We start from the raw sequence: 23,415 nt of genomic DNA on the forward strand, positions 1-23,415 counted from the left end.
TTATTCAATATACTGGAAGACATAACCAAAGCAATAAGGCAAGAAAAGGAAATTAAAAGCATACAGATTGAAAAGGAAGAAATTAAACTGTCCCTATTTTCAGATGATATGATTGTTTACCAAAAAACAAACCCTCAAAAAACAACAACAATTAAAAAAAAAAAACTTCTAGAACTAACAAGTGAGTTCAACAAGGTCTCAGGATACAAGATCAACATACAAAAATTACAATCATGTACACAATAATTACAAATAACACACATCTATTAGAACAACTAAAATGAAAAATACTAACAATAGCAAATACTGGAAAGAATGCAGAGAAATTGGATCTCTCCCATCTTTCCAATGGGACATTCCCTTTTGCCAGATGTCTGGGGCACTATCAAAACCAGAACCACTTTCAGCTAAATTCCCTGCTTGAGTTTTCTTATACCACCTCTGGAATGCAGATTTAGTCTACTATTCCTCAGGGAGGCTAGGTTTGGTTTACTATCTCACCGGAATCTTTTCCCTGTGCCAAAAGAACACAGGTTTACATCTGGTCTAACCTTACCCTGAATCCAAAAGTGTGTTGGGTTAGGGATAGTTGGCTTTTTCTTATCTCTCACCTTAGATGTCCCTTGGACTTTCACTTCTGTCCCTCTCAAGCCATGAGGTAAGCAAAACTGTAATTCAGTTTCATAACAGTTCCCTGCTGAGCTGGTAAATACCTTCAGGGCAAAAGCAGTTTTAAGAGTTCATTCACACATCAAAAGCAAAGGCAAGAAAAGCAAAAATAAACAAGTAAGACTACATCAAAGTAAAAAGCTCTGCACAGCAAAGGAAATCATCAACAAAATGAAAAGGCAACCTATGGAATGGAAGAAAATATTTGCAAGTCATATATCTGATAAGGGGTTAATACTCGAAATATATAAAGTACTCATACAACTCAACTGCAAAAAACAAACAAATAATCTGATCAAAAAATGGGCAAAGGACCTGAACAGACATTTCTCCAAACAAGACAACAAATGGCCAACGGGTACATGAAAAAGTTCTCAACATTACTAATCATCAGGAAAATGCAAATCAAAACCACAATGAGATATCACCTGATACCTCTTAGAATAGCTATTATCAAAAAAGGCAGAGATAACAAGTGTTGGCAAGGATGTGGAGAAAAGGGAACCCTTGTGCACTGTTTTTGGGAACGTAAATTAGTGCAGCCACTATGGAAAACAGTACGGTGGTTCCTCAAAAATTTAAAAATAAAACCACTGTATGATCTAGCAATTCCACTTCTGGGTCTTTATCTGAAAAATGAAAAAGAAAACACTAACTCAAAAAGATATCTGCACCTCCATGTTCATTGCAGCATTATTTACAACAGCCAAGATTTGGAATAACCATATGTGGTGATGGATGTTAACTATTAACTACACTTACTGTGGTCATCATTTCACGATATTATATACACATATATAGGATCATTGTGTTGTACACCTGAAACTAATATCATGTTATATGTCAAGTATATCTCAATTTTTTAAAAAAATGTATTTACCACCTCTGAGTCTGTCTTCTAAATCATGGCCTGGTAATGTTTTGCTATCTTTGTTAGGTCTTTAGTGTTTTCAAAATGCTTTATTAGATGTCAGCTAGCATTTTAGTTGCCCTCAGTGGGAAGGTTGGCCTGAATAACCTAGGAAGTGGAAATGTCCACAGCATACAAACACCCTGTTCACTCTGTTTAAGATGACCTTCTCCACCTAACGAGCATATCCTTTATGACCCAGCCAAAACTTTCTCAAGTCTTCTAAGAAGAGTTCCCAAAGCACTGCACACACTGCACCGTTACAGGCTTTGTGTTTCTCTATTGTTGGTATGAGTCTCAAGAAGTATGGTCTGTGTCTTCTTCATTCATAAATCATCAGGCACTGAGTTTGGTTGAGGACATGTAGACACGAACTTTAGTCCCTGACCTCAAAGGAGTCACAGCTTTTAAAAGAGAAATAGAGAGATTTATAATTATACATGATGGGAGCTGAGAGAGCTGGGAGCAGAAGAGGCTGCAGAAATCCACAGGAGAGACGCCTCACTGAGACCAAGAGGGTATCCCAAGAGGGATACTTGAGCTTAATCTTGAAAGACATCTAAGAGTTAATGGGCCAAAGAGGGAATTAGCCCTCAGCAAAGGGAGCTATCTGTGCAAAGGTCCAGAAGTATGAGAGATCCTGGTGTAAGTAGAACAGTTATGGGAGGTGAGACAGGACCAAGAAAATCTGAAACTGAGCAGTGTCAGGAACTGGTCTGCTGTTGAGAAGATTCTTCTGGTAGCAGGGAGCAGACAGCCCATGCAGTGCGGAGGGTAATGACCCAAGACCAAGAGCAAGTCGATAGCAGAAGTGCTGCTGAAGTTACTAATCGTCTCTGTCCTGTATGTCAGTCTCTCCTCTGCTGGCGCTTCCCCCACTGGTACTTGACCATGTGCAGGTCTCTTTCAATTAATGATTAATGACAATAATCAACTAACTATAATAAATACATATATAAAACTGTACCCACGTGTCCTCCTCTATCTGCCACCTATCTCGTTTCTCCAACCGACTTCCTCCGTTCCCTCTAACTGAACCGCCACAGCACTTCCCTTTTTGCTAAATCCAAGCAATCCTTTTCTTACTTGACTTTGCAGCAGTCTGTGATAATATGGACCCTTCCCTTCTTAAAACTCTTTCCTTGGCTTAGGCATTCATATTCCTGGTTCTCCTCCCATCTCTTGGGCTACTCTTCAACCTTCACTTAAAAGGGTCTCCGACTGTCTCCCTAAGCTCACCTCCTTCTCACTCTCCAGTCCAAGGGAGAAACTGCTTTCTTCCCGTCCTGATGCTGATGCTGCTTGGATCCCCACACGCTGCACAGCACATCCTCCTGATTTCTAAGCCCATCATCCCCAGCATGTGGGTGTCTACTCTTCTTCCGCCACACATCCTGCCCCCTCGCTCTCTGCACCCGCTCTACTTAGCAGACCTGGCGATCCTACCATCAAATATCTCTGGCATCCATTCTCCACCCTCCCTGCTTAATCCAGACCCTCCCTAAATCACTCCTCACAGGATCAATGCATCGCCCCATCTTTCCCTCAATATCATTCTCCCTTGTGCTGCCAGAGTGATTTTGTTAAGACATAAATCTGATCATGCTAGTCTCCTGCTTAGAACTTTCAACAGCTCCCTATTGCCCACTGGATGAAGGCCCAGCTCCTTTAACTTAGCACACAGGCCCTGCATCATCTGGACCCTGCTGCCTCTCTAGCCTCATCCCTCATCCCCTGCCATTCCCTGATAACAGTCCTTTATGGAAACCCTTTATGATTTATTGAGCACCTATTTTTTTTCAGGTAATGTGCATTATTTCATTTGATCCTCAAAACAACAGTATGAAATGGTTATTATTATTTCCATCTTAAAGATGATAAAAATGAGGCTAAGAGATGTTGAGAAACTCGCTCGAGGTCATTCAGCTATTAGGTACTGGACCCGGATCCAACTGGGAGCCGGACTCCAAAGTCGTATTCTTAGCTTTCACCCTAAACTGTGCTTGATCCCTTTCTATGCCTGGCCAGCTACTCCTCAGCTTTCAAAACTCAGTCCTGCCATCACCTCTTCAAAACTTGGCTTTAACTTTCTTGCATTCAAGACCCCTCCCCTCTGTGCTCTCATCATCAGCATAACTGAATGAGAACACTCTGCCCATCATATTGTAATAATTGCTTTACCATTTTCCCTCACTAAACAATGACTTTGTGTTGAGAAGGGTCTGGGTTTTTCCTTATCTTTGTAGTTCTCGCACTTGACATTATACCAGGCACGTGGTGGGTCCTAAATAAAGTTTGTTGGGTTTTTTTTGCCTGCGTTGGGTCTTCATTGCTGTGTGCAGGCTTTCTCTAATTGCGGTGAGTGGGGGCTACTCTTTGTTGCAGCGCGCGGGCTTCTCATTGTAGTAGCTTCTCTTGTTGCGGAGCACGGGCTCTAGGCGCGTGGGCTTCAGTAGTTGTGGCACGCGGGCTCAGGAGTTGTGGCTCATGGGCTTAGTTGCTCCGCGGCATGTGGGATCTTCCCGGACCAGGGCTCGAGCCCATGTCCCCTACATTGGCAGGAGGGTTCTTAACCACAGGGAAGTCCCCTGAATAAAGTTTTACTGTATGGAATTCCTGGCTCTGCTACTTGCTAGCTTGTGGAAACCTAGCAAAGTTATTTCACCTCTTTGTGCCTCAATGTTCTCACCTGAGCTTGTGTCTTCTTCTGGAAAATGGGTATAATAATAGCCACCATGGAGAGTTGCTGGAAGGATGAAGGGAGAATTTATCTGCAGGCCGGTATACAGTAAGTGCTCAAAAAGTAATGCCCGTTATTAGACTGTAATATACACTTTCATGAAGGTTGGCTTCTCTACCCCACCCTTAGGGCTAAACACCTTTATTAACATTTCATGCGAATCAACTGGGACTGGGCTCCTGCCCCACCAGCCCTGAGAGGCTGCAGGGTGTGTGGTCAGAGGAAAGACCCTTCCCCACACCCAGAGCTCCCTGCAGGGTTGTCAGGGCCAGCTAAGGGGGCCGCTCTGGACGCTGAGAGCTGAGGGGAAGTGGGGTGACCCAGGTCTGGCCAGAGCAGGGGAGGAAAGTTCATTGGGGCTCACAGGTCTCCAAGTCTAGCCCCTCACTGAGCACAAGAACTACCACCCCGCGTGCTTCAGAAAGGGCACCGAACGAAGCCCATCTCTGTGCTCCTCCCTCCAGCCCCTCCAGACTCACCAAGTGAGGGAGCTCCCCACCCCCTGTCCCCCGCAAATCCCTGCAGCGGAACACCAGGTAGGGTTATCAGAATGGTGAGGGGCCACAGAACCCTGGCGATCATAGGAGGTGTGCAAAGACCTTTGTTTTAGTGCCTTTTGGAGTTAAGCTCCAGTATCTGAAAAACTCTCTCTGCACTCCACACTCAGAGAGAATGGCAGAAGCCATCAGAGAGGCCAGGGGTGCACAAGGCTTGCCTGGGAACCAGGTCCAGAAGGCTCTGGAACAGAACCCAAGGGAGGATTGCGTTGTGCACTTACCAAGGCTTCGTAAAGAAGATTTTTGTGTAATTAGAAAAAGAAATGAGTTTTCTCATGCAAAATGACTTTTGCATGTTGTTTAGTTTGCCAGGGCTGCCCTAACAAAGTACCACAAACTGGGAAGGGTTCCCAGTTCTGGAGGCTAGAAGCCCAAGATCAAGGTGTTGCAGGGTTAGTTCCTTCTGAGGCCCCTCTCCTTGAGTGGTACGTGGCCATCTTCTCGCTGTGTCCTCACACTTCCGCTCTGTGTGTCCGTGTCCTAATTTCCTCATCTTCTGAGGACACCGGTCATATTGGCTAATGGCCTCATCGTTAACTTAATTACTTCTTTAAAGATCTTATCTCCAAATACAGTCATCCTGGGAGACTGGAGGTTAGGATTTCAACACATGAATTTGGGGGCTCACGATTCAGCCCATAAAGCTCAGGCAATTCCACATTGAACAAAGAGCTTCCAAGCACATACAGATTTATCTAAACTCCAAAGTTCTTTGGGCTTTTCCACTGCTTTCATCTTCTCTCAGCTGTTAAATCAGTAAGAGTCCCAATGTTTTAAAAATACCTTCACAATTTTGACATTTAGGAAGGCTCAATGCCTTAGCTGGCTCTCAGATTTGCCCAGCTTGATATGATCTCATTTTTTTTCAGAGGAAGCAGCCTCTGTTCAGCTTTTAGTCACAGCTGGCCTTCTGGAACATCCTTTCTAGCATCTGAACACTTCCAAGTGGTGGGAGGGGATGTCTTCGAGACTGGAACATGTTGAGTAATCTAGCTCACGCAGACACTCTTCTTCAAGAAGGACTGAGCTACCTAACTTTTTACCAGAAACAGATGATTGTGCGTCAGAATTACTTTTTTAAAAAGCTGATCTACCACGTATCAAAAGAAATATTAGTGCATAGGAAAACCGCTGTGGACCGAGAACCAGGAGACCTAGGAGCTCTGAGAACGTTACTTCACCTCTTCAATCTCGTTTTTTCACTTAAAACACGAGTGGCTGGATTAAAGGTCTTCAGCTCATTCCTGCTATAAAATTCTAAACGTTAGATATGAAACAAACATGCAGCTCTCATCACACCGGCATCCTCCCAATTCACCCTAAAACTACAGATTAAATTCGGACCTTCGCAGAGTTACCCAGCTACCACTCATCTCAGATATTCCTTAGCAACGCGGAGACGTAGCCCCCGGGAGGGGCCGGGATTACAGGGCACAGCCATGACCAGGCTGCAGGGATTTAGAGCCAGCAGGCACGATTCTGTCATGAGGCCTCCCCAGTTAACCAAAACAGATTCTTCTGACTTGGCCCTCACGCTCTCCCAGTGTCTTATGGAGCCCTGCCCCATGACGTACAAAGGTCCTTGCTTTCCTATAGTTATTAGTTTTAGGATCTTTTGAAAACTATGAACCCGTTCTTCTCCCCCAAGTGTATTTGCATATATGTGTATACATTTTTTCCCACATACAATTTTGTGGAGTTCACGAACCCTTTCAAAGCCCAAGTGTAGATACTGTCACCTACCCCCAGGTCAAGGACCCTGGATGTCTGCTGGACTATCAGGGAGCAAAGAGGATGGTGTGTTCAGTGACCAACTTCATTCTCCTCTTATAAAAACAGAGCTCAGCTCAAAACAGATAGCAAACTATTCTAACTATTAGAAGCGTGGCTATTTCTTTGTCAAGCAATTTATGAAATTTTAAAAAATATTTTGGTTTTCAAACTATTGTACTTGTGTTTTATTTTTATTTGTTTATTTATTTGGCCAAGTGGCCTGCAGGATCTTAGTTCCGCGACCAGGGATCAAACCCAGGCCTCGGCAGTGAAAGCACCGAATCCTAACCACTGGACTGCCCAGGAACTCCTTGTACTTGTGTTTTAAAAGGTGTTTTACGAATGAAACTTCACTTAACAAGAATACTGATTGTGGCTATTTAGCTCAGGGTATGAATAATTCCTGCAGCTCTTGGTAGATTATGGTTAGAAATCTTGTACCTACCCCTGCCCTGCAATAAATATTTTTGCTTTCTTCAACAGTAGGTGTCAAAGCAGCTAATTTTGTTGCTCTATCATTGTGTAAGTTCATACTTATGAGGAGGAAATCACTGAAAAAGGCTTGAAACTAACGATCATTTTGCATGAATCATGCATAGTTTATTGAATAAATGAAATTAAAAAAAGGGTGTTTTATACTTTTGAATAATGTCTACAGAACAATGAATGTGTGAATGCATGTGTAAAAACAATGAATGCTTTAATGAAAAACATTTACATTTAAAAATATACTTTGCATCATGTTTTGTTTAATTACTATCTTAAAGTAAATGTGACCTATGTCACCTCCTCCTATTTCCCCAGGTTATCAGAAATTGATGGTGCCTTCTCACTATACTACACAGGTTTCAAGGGAATAATTAAATTATTTAAGTGAGCTGACAACTTCCAAGCATCTTTTTTCATACTGATTTATCTACAAATAGTCACTACTTCAGTAAAGAACATTCCTATTACAAAATGACCCTCAAGGGTTTTTATTAATTAATACTAACCCAGGTCAATTTACAGTACTTGAAAGTGATAAAACTACACACTTTAAAAAAAAAGAAAAAAACTCACAACGTTCAGTGAAAGACCCGCCATAATACTCTCCTCATACACTAATTAGTTTGAATTCATGTGTGAAATTAAAGTGTAGCAACCAGGAAAATAAAGCAATGTAAGTGAGAAATCGGAATAATAATCTAGTATATTCAATAAATTGGATTATTTTTAATATCATGCTAGTATTGTTTAGGGGAGTGTGAAATAATAGAAAATAAATGTATCGGTCTCTGCCCCCTATTCCTGGCACAGAGCTCCTAAAACCCTTGTAATTTCTTAAAAAAAGCACTAGGAGCGTAGGAGCATCTTTTGTTCTGATGTTTGGTGCTCGACCCTGGTTCCTGACACAGGGTTCCTAAATCCCTTGGAATTTCCTGAGTGATAGGAGCGTCTTTAGTTCTAATAGGATGACTCTTGGTGGGTTCCTGAAGGAGAGGCTTGTTACCAGAAAGACCAAGACATGATGAGAAGCCTAGAATTTTCAGCCCCACCCTCATTCTCCAGAGAGGGGAGATGGGCTGGAAGTGGAGTTAATGACCCATCATGCCTACGTGAGGACGCCTCGCTAAAAATCCCAAATGTTTGGGGTTCACAGAGCTGCTGGGTTAAGGCACAAGTCCATGTGCCAGGAGGGTGGTGCACCCCCAACTCAAAGGGAACAGAAACTCCTGAGCTCAGGACCCCTCCAGACCTCAACTTACGTATCTTCTCATCTGGCTGTATTCTTTATTATATAATAAACCGGTAAACGTGTTTGCCTGTGTTCTGTGAGCTGTTCTAGCAGAGTCGAATCCAAGGAGGGATGCTCATGGGAACCTTCAGTTTGTAGCCAAGTCAGACAGGAGTTACAGGTAAACTGGGGAACTATCACTCGAGACTGGCATCTAAAGTTGGGGGGGCCAGTCTTGTGGGACTGAGCCTGTCACCTGCAGGGTCTGTGCTAACTCTAGCGTCAGAACTGAATTGAATGGTAAGACACCCAGCTGGTGTCACAGAGAATTGCTCGGTGTGGGAAAACCCCACACATCTGGTGTCATAAGTGCTGCGATTGTGGTTGTAGCATGAGAGTAAAAGAGAGACCCAACAGGAAGAGTGAGTCTTACACAGGCGGTGAGCCTGGGACTGAGATTATAGAAGAAATAGATGACATAAGATATGAGGAAGTTATACCCTAGGTCTTCAGCAGGCGGAGAGTGATTCAAAAGTTTAGTGAAAATATTATTTCTCAACTACCCTAATGAAAGCATTATCACTTTAAAACAAATTCCATGCTAACCAGATAGGTCCTCTGATAATTGACCTGATTTCTTTGAAAACAAAAGCCCTATGTCCAGACTGGGGCTTCCCATCTTTAGAGAGATGCGGCCCTTTTATTTTCCCTATAGCCGTGTAAGCTCCGTGGCATGTTGTTGGTCAAGATCAAGAGAATAGAGATAAGGGTTTAATGATTTAAATGTATAAAACGTTTTCACTCCTATAATGTGCCAATTTGTTACACTCCCTGCTGTTCAGATAATCCTGGCAAACTATACAGAAAAAGGCAGTTCAGCAGTTGTGGGCCTGGAAATAGACAAAGTAAAGCCTTCAGATGACCATAAAGGGTCCTACTGATGAGAATATGTGTACAGTGTATCTTTCTTTTTATATATGACTGACTTATTTCACTTAGCATGCCTTCAATGTCCATCTATGTTGCCGAAAATGGCAGGATTTCATTCTTTTTTTTACAGCTGGTAGTATTCCATTGTGTATGTATCACATCTTCTTTATCCATTCCCCCATATCTTGGCTATTGTAAATACTGCTGCAATGAACACAGAGGTGCAGATAGCATTTTGAATTAGCGTTTTTGTGTTCTTCAGATAAATACCCAGAAGTGGAGATAGAAGGGTCACATGGTACTTCTATTCCTAGTTTTTTGAGGAATCTCCGTACCATTGAATAAAAGTGGCCAAAGTGGCCTTGTCTTATTCCTGATCTTAGAAAACAAGCTTTCAGGGACTTCCCTGGTGGCACAGTGGTTAAGACTCTGTGCTCCCAAAGCAGGGGGCCTGAGTTCGATCCCTGGTCAGGGAACTAGATCCCACTGCCACAATTAAGACTTTGCATGCCACAACTAAGGAGCCCGCGAGCTGCAACTAAGACCTGGCACAACCAAATAAATAAATTAAATTAATATATTTTAAAAAATAATAAAAACCATTCACTTTAAAAAAAGAAAAAGAAAACAAGCTTTCAGCTTTTCACCTTTGAGTATGATTTTAGCTGTGGGTTTTTCATATATACAGGCTTTCTTATGTTGAGGTATGTTCCCTCAATACTCACTCTGTTAGAGTTTTATGATAAATGGGTGTTGAACTTTGTCAAATGCTTTCTATGCATCTATTGAGATGATGATATGATTTTTATCCTTCATTTTGTTAACGTGATGTATCTTGTTGATTGATTTCTGGATGTTGAACCGTCTGTGCATCCCTGGAATAAATCCCTCTTGATCACGGTCTATGATCCTTTTAATGTATTGCTGGCTTCAGTTTACTAATATTTTGTTGAGGATTTTAGAATCTATGTTCATCAAGGATATTGGCCTGTAGTTTTCTTTTTTTGTGGTGTCCTTGGCTGGTTTTGGTATCAGGGTAATGCTGATAAAATGTGCTGATGAAATGTAAAATGTGTTGGGAAGGTTTCCCTCCAACTAGATATTCTACTTCTTCTGGCAGCTGGAATTCATTGCTGAATAAAAACTCACTGATCCAGAAATTTCTCTTGCCTCTTTCTGATTTTTGCCTCCTTCCCTTTTCCAAATCCTAAGACCAAAGTGGTAAACAGCAAAGGCGATGTCATTCCCAGAACAGACAAGTAGGAAAATCACACCTAAATAGTTTAAGGTACATCTGTTGTTTGCCGGGGGGGTGGGGTGGGGGGAACTTTGTCTGTTATTGCCCTCTGAAACGCACTCATTTGGAAGAGGCACTCCAAATAAATTAAATGAAATTATTCATTGTCTAAATGAATGGCTTTATGGATAATCACCATGGCTGAGAGATAACATTGCTGTGGTAACTACCACTGCTGCCCTGTCTTTTCCACTTTAGTGGCCTGAAAGAGTAAAGTCATTTCTCCATATGCTTACCACACCTCCCCCCATTCCTCATTTCTTTTAAAGTCTTTTTCTGCCCCTGTCACACTAGTGAAATTATTCTAAGCTCTCTAGGCTCTGATAACTATTATAAAATGTTTATTATGTGTGCCAAGTGCTTTACAATCATTATCTCATGTTCCCTCCTCATAACAGATCCACTAGGAAGGCATTCGTATTTTCATCCTGATTTTTCAGCTGATGAAACTGAAGCTTAACTAGATAAGGCAAATTGATCACAGTCACAAGTCTATAGAGAAATGAGGCTCAATTTGACTTTTCCGCTGTCCAGTGGTTCTCAAACTCCAGCGTTCATCGGAACCACCTACAGCATTTGTAAAAATACCGACTGCTGGGCTCCATCACCAGATATCCTAATTCCGCAGGTGTGGAGCCGGGCTCGATAATTCACATTTCTAAACAATTCTCAGGTGATGCCCATGCTGCTAATCTGGGGGACCGAATTTAAGAACCACTGTTTCGGGACTTCCCTGGTGGCACAGAGGTTAAGAATGTGCCTGCCAATTCAGGGGACATGGGTTCGATCCCTGGTCGGGGAGAATCCCACATGCCAAGGAGCAACTAAGCCCGTGAGCCACAATTACTGAGCCTGCGCTCTAAAGCCCGTGAGCCACAACTACTGAGCTCCCGCGCCACAACTACTGAAGCCCATGCACCTAGAGCCCCGTGTTCTGCAACAAGAGAAGCCACCGCAATGAGAAGCCCACGCACCGCAAGGAAGAGTAGCCCCCGCTCGCAGCAACTAGGGAAAGCCCGCGCGCAGCAACGAAGACCCAATGCAGCCAAAAAAGCCCAAAAAAACCAAAAAACCCACTGTTTCACACCCTTGCTCCTCAAAGTGTGTTGGATAATCCACAGCAACGTCCTCTGGGAGCTTATTAGAAACCCAACATCTTGGGCCTAACCCTAAACCTCCTGAATCTGACTCTGCACTTTTAACAAGATCCCAGGTGATTCATGGGCACGTTGTGTGCACTCATCACATACTTTCGAGCCAAGACAGCCTCTAAAGGAGGCAACAGGTAAATTTTAATTTACAGTGGGCCTCGCTGGGGCATGGGTTAGCAAGTAGGACTTCATTCAGCCCGGGGCACAAGGGCGAGTTATGAGGTTCGAGGCTCCCAGGCCTCGGCACCGCCGCCTCCACCTCTCAGTCGTCCCGCGCCCCGCCCCTCCCGCGCCCCGCCCCTCCCGCGCCCCGCCCCTCCCGCGCCCCGCCCCTCCCGCGCCCCGCCCCTCCCGCGCCCCGCCCCTCCCGCGCCCCGCCCCTCCCGCGCCCCGCCCCTCCCGCGCCCCGCCCCTCCCGCGCCCCGCCCCAGGCTTCTCTCGGCTCCGCCTCCCTACGGAGGGCGACTACTGCGCAGAGGCAGACGCCGCGCTCTTCCCCCTCGGGGCTCCCCGGATCCTCCGGATCACCGAGCACTTCTCCTAGAGCAGCCCCTGAGGAGGTGCCTGTACCCACTTCTCCCATCTTCGGGTGCCGACCGAACCGCCACCCGGAAGTGCAAACGTCTCCGAGGTTCTTAGCGTCTTTTTTAGAACGCCTGCCGTTACTCTTTCATTCACCCCACGAACGATTCTTGGGTGTCTGCCCTTTGGCAGAGAGATGAACAAGACACGGCCCCTGTCCACATAAAGGATTGTAGGACTGGGTGATAAATGCTGTACCTCCTAGGGGCTGGAGGCGCGGGGGCCGGATAGAAGAAAGATGTCCCGGAGGGTAACGGCCCTGAGCCCGGCTGCTAGTTGCGGGCCAAGTAGGGGCTCAGGTGTTTGGTGGATGCAGATCTCCGGTTGGAGAACATTCCGGGTGAAAGAAAGGTGGCCGTCCCACGAACACTCTCCGTGTGCAGGGTGCGTGGGTGCCTGGAGATGAAGCTGGAGAGGTAAGCAGAGGCGATCCTGAAGGGCTTCGTATGCATAAGAAATTTAAACAATGTCCTGAGTAGTCTAGACGGTATTTTAATCAGGAGACGATAAGTCTGATTTGCACTTTAAAATGCAGCTGGCAGCCAGGCTGGGTTGGAGGAGGAAAACACGTTTAGGCTGTTAGAGAATGGCGACAGAATGGAGGCAGAGATCACCTCTGCCTATGTATTTATTCGTTAGCTGTCTTTTCTCTTCCACTAAGATGTAACTTACATGGGGGAAGGACTATGTCTGTTTAGTTCATTTCTCTTACCCGGCACTTAGAAGGGTGCCTGGTACACAGTAGACCCTTAACAAATGTTGGTTGGATGGATGAATAAATCAATTTGCGGTTGATAGGACTTCCTAACTAATGAAATAGTAGATGAAAGTGGGAAGTAGAAGAGACAGATCACTGAAGATTGGAAGAACACAAGTAGTGGAACCCTGTTTAGTGGGTGTTTGCTGAGAACTTCTCCTGGGCTGAATACTGACAAGATGCTGTAAGGCCAGCATCTTGTCCAGAACAAGCTCCAATTTCTGGTGTAGTCAAGGGAGGGAATCTGCCACCAAGTACCACTTCTAGGTTTTAGTTCCACCAACAAAAAATGTCCGTTTCTTTTCTGCCCACTCACAGGACTGAATTTGAGAAGTACATACTTTGTTTTGTTTTGAGTATTATCGGCCACAGACCTAGAATCCAGATGACTATGACTTTAAGGCTGTTTATTATTATATTGATGTAACGTAATATTGGTGCGCCATCATTTAATAAAACCATTCCTTGGTGCTTTTTTTGTTTGTTTACCTTCGCAGATATGCAGGAATGAATATCTTTTTTTTCAATAAATTTTCTTTATTCAGCATTACATTTTTTTAGATTTACCATGTTGATAAATGTGTCTGTACTTCATTCATTTTCAGTGTTCTATATTCATTTCTATGTGTATATACCATAAAGTATTCATTCTTAAATTCATATAAAAGGTATTTGGGTTGTTTCCAGTTTGAGGGTTTTTTACCCCTGTGCAAGTTTCTCACTGATGAATAGCTGGCAGTGGAATTCCTAGATCAGAGGTATTCATCTCTTTTTTTTTTTTAATTTTACTTTTTTATACAGCAGGTTTTTTTTTTTTTTTTTTTGCAGTACGCGGGCCTCTCACTGCTGTGGCCTCTCCCGTTGCGGAGCACAGGCTCCGGACGCGCAGGCTCAGCGGCCATGGCTCACGGGCCCAGCCGCTCCACGGCATGTGGGATCCTCCCGGACCGGGGCACGAACCCGTGTCCCCTGCATCGGCAGGCAGACTCTCAACCACTGCGCCACCAGGGAAGCCCGGCAGGTTCTTATTAGTTACCTATTTTACACATATTAGTGTATACATGTCAATCCCAATCTCCCAATTCATCCCACCACCACCCCCATCCCCCCGCCGCTTTCCCCCCTTGGTGTCCATACATTTGTTCTCTACATCTGTGTCTCTATTTCTGCCTTGCAAACCAGTTCATCTGTACCATTTTTCTAGATTCCACAGATATGTGTTAATATATGATATTTTTCTCTTTCTGACTTACTTCACTCTATATGACAGTCTCCAGGTCCATCCACGTCACTACAAATGACCCAATTTCGTTCCTTTTTATGGCTGAGTAATATTCCGTTGTATATATGTACCACATCTTCTTTAAGGATTGAATATCTTCATGTCTTTTCTTTCTTTCTTCTTTTTTTTTTGGCTTTTGTTGAATATTTTTTCCTCACAGGAGTAGATTACTAGTTAAATAATATTTTATCTTATAGCTCTTACTATATATTGCCTGATTCTCTTCCAAAAAGTTAATCATGGCAACAACAATATCCATTTATGCAACAGTTACAAATTGAGTATCTACTGGCGCTAGGCATTGAGCTCCAGGAGCATAAGATGAGCAAGATAGACAGACCCTGCCCTCCTGTCGCTTCCAGTCTAGTACAGGAGGGTGGCATTTATCAGCTCATCACACAATAATTAGAAACTAACACATAGTGTGAACTAAAAATACAGGCCGCTTGCCAAGAGGCAGAAACCAGTTTTACAACAATCTCAGCAGCACTGGTGGTGGTTTGGGGGGTTTTGTTGTCAATTTTACTACCGTATTTTACTAAAAAAATGGTTTATCAGGATTGTTTTGCCTGTTTTGAATTAATCTGAATTTTTCCTTCCTCATTCATCTACTGCTTAAGGGAAGTCCTCTACCATGCAAAACCAAAAAATTACAAATTTACACCTACATTTTTTAAAGATGAAAAACTAGAGAGTACTTACAAACGTGTCATATCCTTTCTTTCTATTTATTCTTTAACTGACTCTTCATCGCGGAAGCTGAAGCAGGACTCGGGTTTGAATCCCAGCTCCTCCACTTCTAGCTCTGTGACCTTGGGCAGATGACTTAAGCTTTTTGAGCCTCTGTTTCCTTATGGATCAAATGGAGCTCATACCTTCCTGGTATGATTTTGGACCACAGGTCATGTGTGAGCATTCCTTTATGGGAGAAAAGAAGAGACGAGAGCAGAATAAAGTCTCTGGCTCCTGGCAGATGTTATTACCATACCCAAAGCAATACTTGTGTGGTTCACAAAAACACAGGGCAAACTAAGAAAGGAAGGAGCGGGTTATCGTTTTATATTCTGGAAATGTAGGACTGGTAATGCTCTGCGTCTCTACAGGAGACCTCACCTAGTCTGGATGCCAGGGAAGGCCTTCCCTAAGGAAGAGCCTTAGCGCTTAGAACTGAGAGTCAGTAGGAGCTCACCAGGTCACTCAGGGCACAAACCTATCTGTCACCCTACCTCCCTCTCACACATCCGATCCATCAGCAGAGCCTGCTGACTCTCCCTTCTGACCATATACCCTGAACCCCTTCTCCCCCACTGCTGCGGCGGTAGACCAGGTCACCACTGCCTCTTGCCTGGGCCACCACAGCAGCCACCAGAGAGATTCCTTTATGATGGATCATTTCACTGTGTTGCCCAAAACCCTCCAGCGTTTTCCCATCACTCATCAAATTAAATCCAGATTCCTTCCCAGAGTCTACAAGGCCTTACGTGATCTGCCCCTGGCTACCTCTCTGCCCTCATTTTCTAAACAACTCGTGTGCGTTCCTTCCTTAAGGCTTTTGCACCTGCCCATTTGTCTGCTTGGAATGTTCTTCCGCCATTTACCTGCATGGCTCATTCACGCCCTTCAGTTCTCTGCCCAGGTGTCACCTCTCCAGGGTGGGCTTCTTTGAGCTCTCCTCCAATAGTATCCTCTTCTTTCACAATCCCTTTCCCCTGCTTTATTTGTTTTCAGAGCATTTTCAACTCCTGCCATTATTGTGTTTTTAGGTATTTACTTGTTCAAGTATTTTTTCTGTTTTCCCCACTAAAATGCAAGTTCCATGAGAACAAGAACTTTATTCGGCACTGATCCCTAGCACTTAAACAGTGCCCGGCACATAGCAGGTGCTCAATGAGTATTTGTTGAATGAATTAAGTCATGAATGAATGGATGAATGAATGAGCCATATAAACAAAGGGAGAGGGGAAAGATGTTCCAGATAGAGGGGACTGCATGTGCAGAGGGCCTGTGGCCACTGGGGGTTTCAGAACTGAAAGAAGGCCTAACAGGGAGAGGCAGTGATGGAGAGATGAGGCAGAGAGGTAAGCACAGAGCAGACTTGAGAGGACCTTCTAGGCTTCGCTACAAGATTTTGGCCTTTATTCTAAGGACAATGAGAAGGCATTAAAGGGTTCCAGATAAATTGAGAATTGTGTTTTTATAAGGTCCCTCTGACTGCTGGGTGGTAAACTGACAGTAACAGGGCAAGAATGAATGCAGGGGACCAGTGAGCTGACTGTCAGTGTCTCCCAAGGCAGAGATGACAATGGTTTGCATTTGGATGCTGCTTGAAGAAGATGGAGAAACATAATTTGGATGTAAAATTAACAGGCACCATTTCTTATCCCTGTGATCCAGGGTGGATGGCTATGCTAACTAGACCAGAGAAACACAAACTCAGACTTAGGATGTCTTCACTGGCACAGAACTGAGCCATGTGAGTAAGGCATTCCTTTTCCCCCACAAATATACATTTAACAAACCCTGATGGAGCTTTTGCCACGTGCCAGGCCTGTGCCAAGAACTGCAACAGATACAAACATGGATAAGGGGCAGCAGGCCACCCGAAGGAAGTAACATCCTGATAGAAATAATGCCCTTTTGGCTTTCTTATATTCCCTGCCTTGCTAGTAGCTGCCCTTTGTGCTCGGTCCTGTTTTCACCCATCTGCTTCGTATTCTGTACATCTTTTTACCCTCTCTGCTTACCTCAAAGCCCAGCCAAAAGTAGCAGCTCAATACATCTTTGAATGAATGTGAATTTTTCTCCTTGACTCTTATGGAGTCAGTTCCCTAAACTGAGGTTTCTCTCGAAGTTTACTGAGCTCATATCACAATAATTTCAACTGTCCAAGCCAAATAGAGAAGAATAACTTGCCAACTTAACTCACAAGGCTATTATGAGGAAAGAAAAAAAAAAAATCAAGGGGTCTTGCAAATGTGAAAGGTGTTTGGATGACAATCCCCTGCACTTGCCCTGCCGTCATTACTACTGTCGGCTTTACTTCCTGTTTATTCAACGAATATTTCTGGAACATTTACCTTGTGCTCGGAGCTGGAGATGCAGATAAACAAGATACAGTCTCTGCTCTCATGGAACTTACATTCACATGTGTACTGGAGCACTGTGGGTCAAGGTAAAAAGAAATTTGAAAATCACTACCTACCCAGTCCCATCACGGTACAGAACACAGATGCCAGAGTGGCGTGCAGCATTTCCCCTTTCCATGCTTCGTTGCTTCTCACTGCCAAGCTCCTTATCGTCCATGACCCCACATGGCAGGCCTTTCCCCCTTGGGTACACCCAGAGGATGCTTTATTAAATAATATTTAGAAGACTGGACCCTCTCTGCAAGCAGTGGCAACCGCTTTTCTTTAAATTCCCATTGATAGCATCCCCCATTATTATGTATTCCAGTTCTGGGTGTATAGTTAACATATCAGTTCTATTTCCTCTTGCATTATAAGAGTCAGCCGGGGCCCTGGAAACCCTGGTACTAGTTATGATTTTCTTGCAGGCACTGAAAAATCACGTAGCCTCTAGGGTCCTAGATATCTGGGAGGGGAGAACTGGGGCGGGGGGGAGCGAGGGAGGGTTATACTGGTTCCTAAAATTATGGGATTCATGCCCAGTTCCCCACCTTCTCTTTTCGCTGTTTTCAGTCTGGGGGCTAACCACCAAGACATAGTCTCAGAGTTTAGTGAGGCAGCCTCCGTACACGGAGGCACACGCAGGGTACCCGGGAAGACGGGCTTGAAGACAGGTCCGGCACCGGGTGCGGCCTGCGAGCCGTGGGCGAACGAGAAGGGCCTGTTGGAGCATGCGCATCAGTGATCCCCGCTGCTCCGCGGCGGCGGCGCGGGGGACGGGGTGGGGGCGGGCTCGCGGCGGCTACGTGAAGCGATTGGCTCTGCGCAGCGGAGGGCGATCCCGCTTCCGCCGGGCGCCGGAAGTAACTCTCCGCCCCGGTCAGTGGGCCATGGAGAAGGTGGCACAGTAGCGTCTGAGTTGTGAGCATTGCGGGGCCGGCGGCCATGGAGGCCGTGCTGAACGAGTTGGTGTCTGTGGAGGACCTACTGGTGAGGCCCGGCCCTAAGGGAGGGAAAAGGAAGATTCGGAAGGGCGGGCCCTGAGGAGAGCCCGGGTAGGGGCCAAACCCTCTTCCCAGCATCAGCTTTGCCTAGGGAAGTCGAACTACGGCTCCCGGCAGCCCCTGCAGCGTCCGGCTCCTGCCCAGAGGTTCCAGTTTGCCCCGAAGGCTAATGGGAGATGTAGTTTCCTGCGCCACCACGCCTCAGCCTGGGGGCCTGGAGTTTGACGGGTGCTGAGTGCATGCAGGAGCTAGGAGGTCAGGGTGCGGGCACCCGATTTTCAGTGCTCCTAAAGTGGCAGGGGGAACACAATGACCACCTTAAACTTTCATATATTAGTCACAGTCCGGCACGGTGCTAATGACCTTTCAGGGGAGATCTCAATCTTTGTAGCTCTGGTAGGAGGTAGGCACTGTTTTTATTCCCGTTTTTCAGATAAGAAAGGGTCCAGATCGGCAGGGTGGGGATGGGAGAAGCAGTCTCCGACGAGGGACCGCGTGGGCTGTTGTTGAGCAGTTCTGACAGCGTGTTTACTGTTCAGCCTTTCGGGGTCAGCTGCTCCGGGAGCGGTGCCTGGAGCCGCCAGCAGGTGGCATCTCCAGTCGGTACCACTAGGGGGAGGGAAGCAGAAGGGAGCCAAGACAGCCCGCCACTAAGAACCAGAATGCCTGGGTCCCAGAGATGGAGATGGCAGAACCTGGGGTACCAGACCCCAAGACCCGCAAGGGAAATGTGGCAGAGGGGAAGATGCAGAGTAACGGGGAAAGGGACACCCAGGTCCTGCTACAGTGTGGCTTGCTCCCTTCACCTCTAAATGACTCCTCTCCTCTCCTATGGCAGAAGTTTGAAAAGAAATTTCAGTCTGAGAAGGCAGCAGGCTCAGTGTCCAAGAGCACGCAGTTTGAATATGCCTGGTGCCTGGTGCGAAGCAAATACAACGATGACATCCGTAAAGGCCTTGCTCTGCTGGAGGGTGAGGTGCTAGGCTGGCTCCCCAGCTCTCCCCTTCCCAACTGCCATCGTCCTCAACCACTGTTGGCCTGGCTCACTCCCTCCATCTCAAGTTCGGGGATCCTTTTTCAGCATGGGACCTCACAGTGCAGTCACCTCACAGTTATTTACCAGTAAACGCACTGTAAAATAAGGGCTATACTTAGCCTGACTTCCACTGTACTTTTGGCTTGCCAGCTCATCGATGATGGTTTTGCCAGACAGAGTCATAGCATGTCAGTCCCCACTGGACTTTGGTGATCTGGTAGTCTAGACGTAAGGAAAGTGACTTGTCTCGGGTCACACAGCTGGTTGATTTATGGCTGAATTGGGACTAGAAGCTCCTGCTTGTGTGTCCCAGTCCCATGCTCTTTGCCCCCCACCCCCACCGTGTTGCTTATTTAGCAGCTTTTGTTGAAAACCTTTTGGGGGGGGGGTGGGTGTGGAAGAAGTACAGAAGACGGTTCCCAAAACCTGTGAGCACGTGGTGCTTTTATGATCAGAATCCTATTTGCTGCTGGTTTTGGATGGGTCACCATTTTTCAGAGGCCACAATACTTGACCTTTAAATTTCTCTGCACCCCCTTTCTCTTGGTCAAGTAGTGGTGTATAAGCAAGCACTGTACTAGCCAAGGATGCCTGTTGCACATCCATAAAAGTAACTCTTCCTTAATGCAAATCATCTCCGCCTCCATTTGTCTATTTCTCAGGTTCCCTCTACAGCAGGGCACAGCTGTAGAATTGGTCTCTAAACATTGCCAGTCTAGTTGAGGAGACAGTACAGACACTTGGGAAGATGTGTAAACACCTGCAAAACCACTTAGCAGCAAATTCTAATGCAGAGTACAACTGAACACATGAGCCTCTGGGAAGTCACTGAACTAAGAGTCAGGTGGGGTCTTTCAGGGAGGGGTGACTGAAGGTGAGTTTGGAGCTGTTTTTTTAAAGGGGGAAGGAGCGCAAACTGATTTTGAACACAATTCTGGTCAGCAAGCTGCTGCAGTTAAAATACACAGCAGATGCCACAGCTGAGTAGAGATGCCTTTTGGCTTCTCTGGTGCCTTGATTTCCTTTCAGTTCACTTGGATGAACCAAAGTTGACTGTAGTGTTGATACCGGGGTGTGGATACTGGGGCATTGGGGCAGCTGGGGTTCATGCTGCCCCAGAGCTCTGGCTGGGAAGCCCGGAGTGACCGGAGCCGAAATGGAGGCTCAGGACAGTGACTTTCTCCCAGGATCTTATAGGTATTCAGGGAGTGGAGGGGGTCTCTGGGACACAGGCACTAGGAAGGGAGAGAAGGGGTTTTTACCCTCTTCCCTCCCCCCCTCCCTAGAGCTGCTGCCCAAAGGGAGCAAAGAGGAGCAGCGGGATTATGTCTTCTACCTGGCTGTGGGCAACTACCGGCTCAAGGTAAGGCGGAGAGCTCCTTCAGCCCCTCCACCCCGCCTGGGTGGCTGAGCTCCCCCTCGTCTCTCTCTCCCCCGTCACAGAGGTGCAGGTTGATAGCAGGATGCTGAGGGAAGGTGAGAGACAGAGGATCCGGTGCCGAGGGTGTGGGGAGCAGTGTGACGTCAGCAGTGGGGTGCAGCCCCAAGCCTTGGGCTGTTATCTCCCTTGGCTTATCAACCCCACACAGTTGGGGTGGTTTGTGGACTCTACTCCACTGGGTGGGGCTGGAGGGAGGGAGGGGGTGGAGGTAGAGGGAAGAGCCCTGGGGCCAGCGGAGGGAAGGCCCTTCTGATGGGTAGGAGAAGGGATAGAATTCTGAGGGGGGTGTGTCATTCTCCCTGAGTGTAGGAATATGAAAAAGCCCTAAAGTATGTGCGAGGGCTGCTGCAGACAGAGCCGCAGAACAACCAGGCCAAGGAACTGGAACAGCTCATCGACAAGGCCATGAAGAAAGGTGAAGGCCGTCCTCTCTGCCCTTCTCCCTCCGTCTCTGTCCACTCCCCACCCTCGTGTCTCCCTGGCCCCCAGCATCCCCAGGTGCCTCTCAACTGTTAAGTCCTCCTCCTTCCCTCGTGCCTGGGCCCTCTGGTCTCTCTTCAGATGGTGCCTTCCAAGCAGTTCCTCTCCAAACCCCCTTCTTTCTCCATCCCTCAGGGGTCCCTCACCCCATGACTCCAGATACAGAGGCACATCCTCTGTTGAGGAGCGGCGGGCAGCAAGATGGTGGCCGAGGTCCCTGCGGGGACTAGGTTTTTGGACTCGTGACGGTCTCCCTTTTCCTCTCCCCAGATGGTCTAGTGGGCATGGCCATTGTTGGAGGTATGGCTCTGGGCGTGGCGGGACTGGCTGGACTCATCGGACTTGCTGTATCCAAGTCCAAATCCTGAACGAGACGGCGTCTCTGCCTCTGCCTGGGGACAGACACGTGGAGCCCATGGAGGACACTGGAAGAGAGGCCCACCCGTCCTCACCACCCCTTTCTTCTTCTGCACCTGTCACTGTCCTCTGTGACCTTCAGCCTCCTCTCCCCTGGGACCTGTCCCCTAGCCCCAAATCATGTGTTTTGGGATGAGTGTAAATAAAATTGGGCTTTGGCTTGGGAACCTCTGTGTCTGTGTTGAGGAAGGGGCAGGTTCTGTTGGGCCCAGGGGTGGGGGTCATGCATGGGCCTTCCCTGCTCTGTGCCCTCCTACTCCTGCCCCCCAGGCTGGTGTGGGGTTCTCCTTTGTCCACTGAGCTGCCCAGACCCTACACGCTTCCTCTCCACCCCCCCCACCCCGCCCAGCCCAGCCCAGCCACGTCCTTGAGCAGTGGCAGGCAGCATAGGGGCGTGCCCTTTGCCCGGATGTAGAATCCTGAGAAAAAGCGGTGACCAGAGGCGGAAAGGGCAGAGCTGAAGGGACACCATCTCCTCTGACCCACTTAGCTGCCTCTCAGCGTGTGGAGTTTTCCACACCAGGGGGGCCCCCACTCAGTTTCCTCCAAAACCTCCACCCTTCCCTCCCTTTGTCTTCCTGCGCCCTCCCCTTCCTCCCCCCCATCCCACTCCTTAGAGGAGAGGGGCCACTGGTTGGGGGAAGGAAATGGGCATTTGGCGTGGAGTCGGCAGAGGTCTTGGGAGAGGTCAGGAACCCAGGACATCCCAGTTGCAGAAGGAAGGTCGGGACCCAGTCCCCACACAGCCTGCTTTGCCCAACACCCGGCCGGTGCCAGGCTCAGCACGGGCCTGCCTTGCTTCACTGCATACTTCTCGTTCCTCAGCCCAGCTTGGGGGGGATTGGGGCGGAGGCGCCCGGGGGAGCACAGAGGAGCCTGACACGGGGAGGAGGGGATAGGGGACTACACCTCAGCGCAGTGATGCCCATGTGACCGCCTGGGTGTAGGACGGGCCCCTTGGACTGAGCCCCAGCCTCACCTGCCAGAAGAGAACCAGAGCTGCCCCAGCCGTGGCCTTGGGGCGGGAACTGAGACCGTCTGTGCCGGGACAGGTGCTCAGCCTCGGTTTGGGGTGGGGACCCAGAGGTTTCTAATCTCTCATAATTAATAGAGCTGGTGACAGTTCTGATAAATCTTTGCTTTTTAGTTTATCAGAGGATCATGTCCTGGGCTTGTGATTTATCCCCCTTGAGGCCCCTTAGCAGCAAGATCAAGCTTCTTGCCGAGAGTCAAAGATCATCCCGACACGGGGGGACCTTCAAGTTCAGGAAGTTGAAGTTTGGGGGAAAGCAACCTCCTTTGGCCTCACCCTGGCCCTTGGGCGCCCAGACCCAGGGCATTCACCAAGTGTCGAGTATCGAGCGATTCATACTTGCGGGGAGCTTTGATCTGTAGTCACGATTCTTATGAAGTGAGAAGTAGTAGTTCTAGTTCACAGAATCGGAAACAAGCTCAAGGGGCTCAAACTTCATGCCCACATCCCTTTGGTAAATGATGGGACCTGGTTTGAATCCAGGTTGGTTGGATTCCAGAGGCATGGGTTTCTC

The 23,415-nt window shown here is 47.0% G+C and overlaps 1 protein-coding gene and 1 long non-coding RNA gene across 2 annotated transcripts; one reads left to right on the plus strand and one right to left on the minus strand.

Moving 5' to 3' along the window:
* Nucleotides 1-14,896: 14,896 nt before the first annotated feature.
* LOC307198235 lies at nucleotides 14,897-18,191 on the minus strand. The gene is made up of 3 exons (XR_013831584.1): nucleotides 18,042-18,191; nucleotides 17,443-17,525; nucleotides 14,897-15,283 (listed from the first exon to the last, which is right to left on the minus strand). It is a non-coding gene; the product is annotated as an uncharacterized lncRNA (long non-coding RNA).
* Nucleotides 18,192-18,346: 155 nt separating this feature from the next.
* Nucleotides 18,347-22,028, plus strand: FIS1 (fission, mitochondrial 1). The gene is made up of 5 exons (XM_079945241.1): nucleotides 18,347-18,480; nucleotides 19,333-19,465; nucleotides 20,817-20,893; nucleotides 21,281-21,386; nucleotides 21,722-22,028. The coding sequence occupies exons 1-5, from the start codon at nucleotides 18,436-18,438 to the stop codon at nucleotides 21,817-21,819; spliced, it is 459 nt and encodes a 152-aa protein (XP_079801367.1). The 5' UTR covers nucleotides 18,347-18,435; the 3' UTR covers nucleotides 21,820-22,028.
* The last annotated feature ends 1,387 nt before the right edge of the window (nucleotides 22,029-23,415 follow it).

This window comes from Stenella coeruleoalba, assembly GCF_951394435.1.
Source record: "Stenella coeruleoalba genome assembly, chromosome: 15".
Lineage (NCBI taxonomy): Eukaryota > Metazoa > Chordata > Mammalia > Artiodactyla > Delphinidae > Stenella > Stenella coeruleoalba.

Coding starts and splice junctions, on each gene's coding strand:
- FIS1 (XM_079945241.1), top strand. CDS start 18,436: ATGGAGGCCGTGCTGAACGAGTTGGTGTCTGTGGAGGACCTACTG. Junction 18,481..19,332: donor TGTCTGTGGAGGACCTACTG/GTGAGGCCCGGC, acceptor CTCCTATGGCAG/AAGTTTGAAAAGAAATTTCA. Junction 21,387..21,721: donor CGACAAGGCCATGAAGAAAG/GTGAAGGCCGTC, acceptor TCCTCTCCCCAG/ATGGTCTAGTGGGCATGGCC.